This window comes from Arachis duranensis, chromosome 1 (genome assembly GCF_000817695.3).
Source record: "Arachis duranensis cultivar V14167 chromosome 1, aradu.V14167.gnm2.J7QH, whole genome shotgun sequence".
Lineage (NCBI taxonomy): Eukaryota > Viridiplantae > Streptophyta > Magnoliopsida > Fabales > Fabaceae > Arachis > Arachis duranensis.
Window position 1 is genome coordinate 94,836,304 of NC_029772.3, and position 2,477 is coordinate 94,838,780.

Sequence of the window (2,477 nt, forward strand, 5' to 3'; positions counted from 1 at the left end):
GTTCTTTGTTGGGCACACAAGAGCAGAGAAGAGATGACACCACCACATCCCACAGGGCAGTGCCTATAAATACAACCCACTACTCCTCTCTTCTTCATCACTCTTAATTACTTTACATTCTCTTCTTCATTATCAACATATTTATAACAATCATGGCCGTCTTCACTTTTGAGGATGAAATCACCTCCACCGTCCCCCCTGCTAAGCTTTACAATGCTTTGAAGGATGCCGACTCCATCACCCCTAAGATTATTGATGACGTCAAGAGTGTTGAAATCGTCGAGGGAAACGGTGGTCCTGGAACCATCAAGAAACTCACCATTGTCGAAAGTCAGTAACTACTGAATTCAGTAAACATATTATATATGTGATAATTATGTGTTATGACTTGTAATAATAATAATGACATATATGCAGATGGAGAAACCAAGTTTATCTTGCACAAAGTGGAGGCAATAGATGAGGCTAACTATGCATACAACTACAGCGTGGTTGGAGGAGTGGCGCTGCCTCCCACGGCGGAGAAGATAACATTTGAGACAAAGCTGGTAGAAGGACCCAACGGAGGATCCATTGGGAAGCTTACTCTCAAGTACCACTCTAAAGGAGATGCAAAGCCAGATGAGGAAGAGTTGAAGAAGGGTAAGGCCAAGGGTGAAGGTCTCTTCAGGGCTATTGAGGGTTACGTCTTGGCCAACCCTACTCTGTATTGATTACAACAACATCATCAATTCTGTGTCGTTCAATGTTGCATGTTTCTTATACCAACCAAATTTGTGTGCTTGGTTTCTAATAAAATTTGAGTCTTTGTATCCCACTTCATCAATATAAAAAGTTAGTACGTTTTTTTTGTTTTTTGAATTTCTTTGTTAATGTTACTTAGCGAATTTTTTCTTTTCAATTCTTTTTCTTGTTTTTATTTATTTTCGCCCTTCGATCAGTATTAGACGATTGTCCGTTGGATGAAGGAGTTGTTAGGCTAATTTTTTAATATAATGATTTAGTTCTTGTGAATCACTTAAATGTTAGGTTATTTGGTGTTTAACAAATTTATTGGAACGATTTGTGACACAACCAATTTGCAAGGGGGCATATTGTAAGAAAAAGTAAGTTTTCATTTATAAAAATACAATTTGCTAGGGATGTATTGTCAATCCGTAAAAAAAATATTTTTCTATTCGAAAAAGTATAATTTATAGAAACATATTATCAATTTTTTTCTACTAAAGATAGGAGACTCGAACCCCCAACTTCTTAAATGAGTATGAAAAGACTATGTCATTTGAACTATTACTCATTGACGAAAACATATTATCAATTTGCGGTAATGTATTGTTAATTTTTAACTTTTTATTAAATACTATTTTTTCAATATGTGTTTGTTTCAGGCACTTTTGTATAGTGTAATTTATCTAAAATATGGATAAATAGGTAAATTCGTCATTAAAAATTTATTAATTTTTTAAATTAGTCTTCAAAAATTTTTTTAATTGAATTTATCTTTTAAAAATTTTAAATTAATTACGTTAGCCTTTTTATTATTTTCTTTGTTAATAATGATAAATATTCTTTTTTTTAGAAAAAGAATGAGCATTATGTAAGAAAAGAACATACATAAGGGGAAAAAAAGTTAATTAATTTGAATGAATGTTTAATATTCTTATAAAAGAATGATAAAATAAAAACAAAATAATTTTAAGAATATAGTATGTTTCTTGTATGGCATGTTCTTAATGTAGCTTGTCTTCAAATGATCGTCTTTCGGTCTTCAATAAGTTATACTTTGGTTGCTAAAGAATAAGAAAGGGGAATGAGTATCTGCAGAAAACATTTCGATATTTAAGTTAATCTGAGATTTATAAACCATTTTTAATAATAATAATGATAGGAAGATAAAAAAAAATAAAAAAATTAGAACTTACTTTATTTTAGTTATTTTTTTTCTTATTAAACATTTTCGTTTTAAGAAAGTAATATTATATGATTGTCTTATTTTATTTTTTTTCAGGCTTACCCTTTTATAAGTGTGGTGTGTGACTAATTGTTATCGGTTATCATTATGCTAATAATTATAGTTATAAAAATTAAATCGAACCGGCCAGTTTGACTAGATTAATTAGGAACTGGACATCTGGTCGATTCGATTGGTGTTAAAAACCACTTGATAAAGAATCAACTTAAGAACTGACCGAATCAGCAGTTAACAGATGAATTATTAGAATTGACCAATTTTTTTTAAGATTTCTAGTTTGGTGGATGCCCCTTAAAATGGCGTCGTTTTTCTTTAAAAAAAAAATAGAATTGAGATACAACCTCTCTTTCTCTCTCTTCAAAGTCATTGTCAAACTCTTCTCCTCCGGTAGAGAGTATCGTTGTTGTCAAAAGAAACAGACCGTGGGTGCCGTCATTGCTTGTGGAAGGTCTGCTCAGCCCTTCTCTCGTCGCCATCGCACAGAGCTCTGAGTTGAACTCGTGGC

At 32.1% G+C, this 2,477-nt stretch overlaps 1 protein-coding gene across 1 annotated transcript; it reads left to right on the forward strand.

Moving 5' to 3' along the window:
• Positions 1-152: 152 nt before the first annotated feature.
• Positions 153-857, forward strand: LOC107463234 (pathogenesis-related protein 2-like). Its single transcript, XM_021125952.2, has 2 exons — positions 153-330; positions 418-857. The coding sequence occupies exons 1-2, from the start codon at positions 153-155 to the stop codon at positions 711-713; spliced, it is 474 nt and encodes a 157-aa protein (XP_020981611.1). The 3' UTR covers positions 714-857.
• Positions 858-2,477: the final 1,620 nt, after the last annotated feature.

Coding starts and splice junctions, on each gene's coding strand:
- LOC107463234 (XM_021125952.2), top strand. CDS start 153: ATGGCCGTCTTCACTTTTGAGGATGAAATCACCTCCACCGTCCCCCCT. Junction 331..417: donor GAAACTCACCATTGTCGAAA/GTCAGTAACTAC, acceptor ACATATATGCAG/ATGGAGAAACCAAGTTTATC.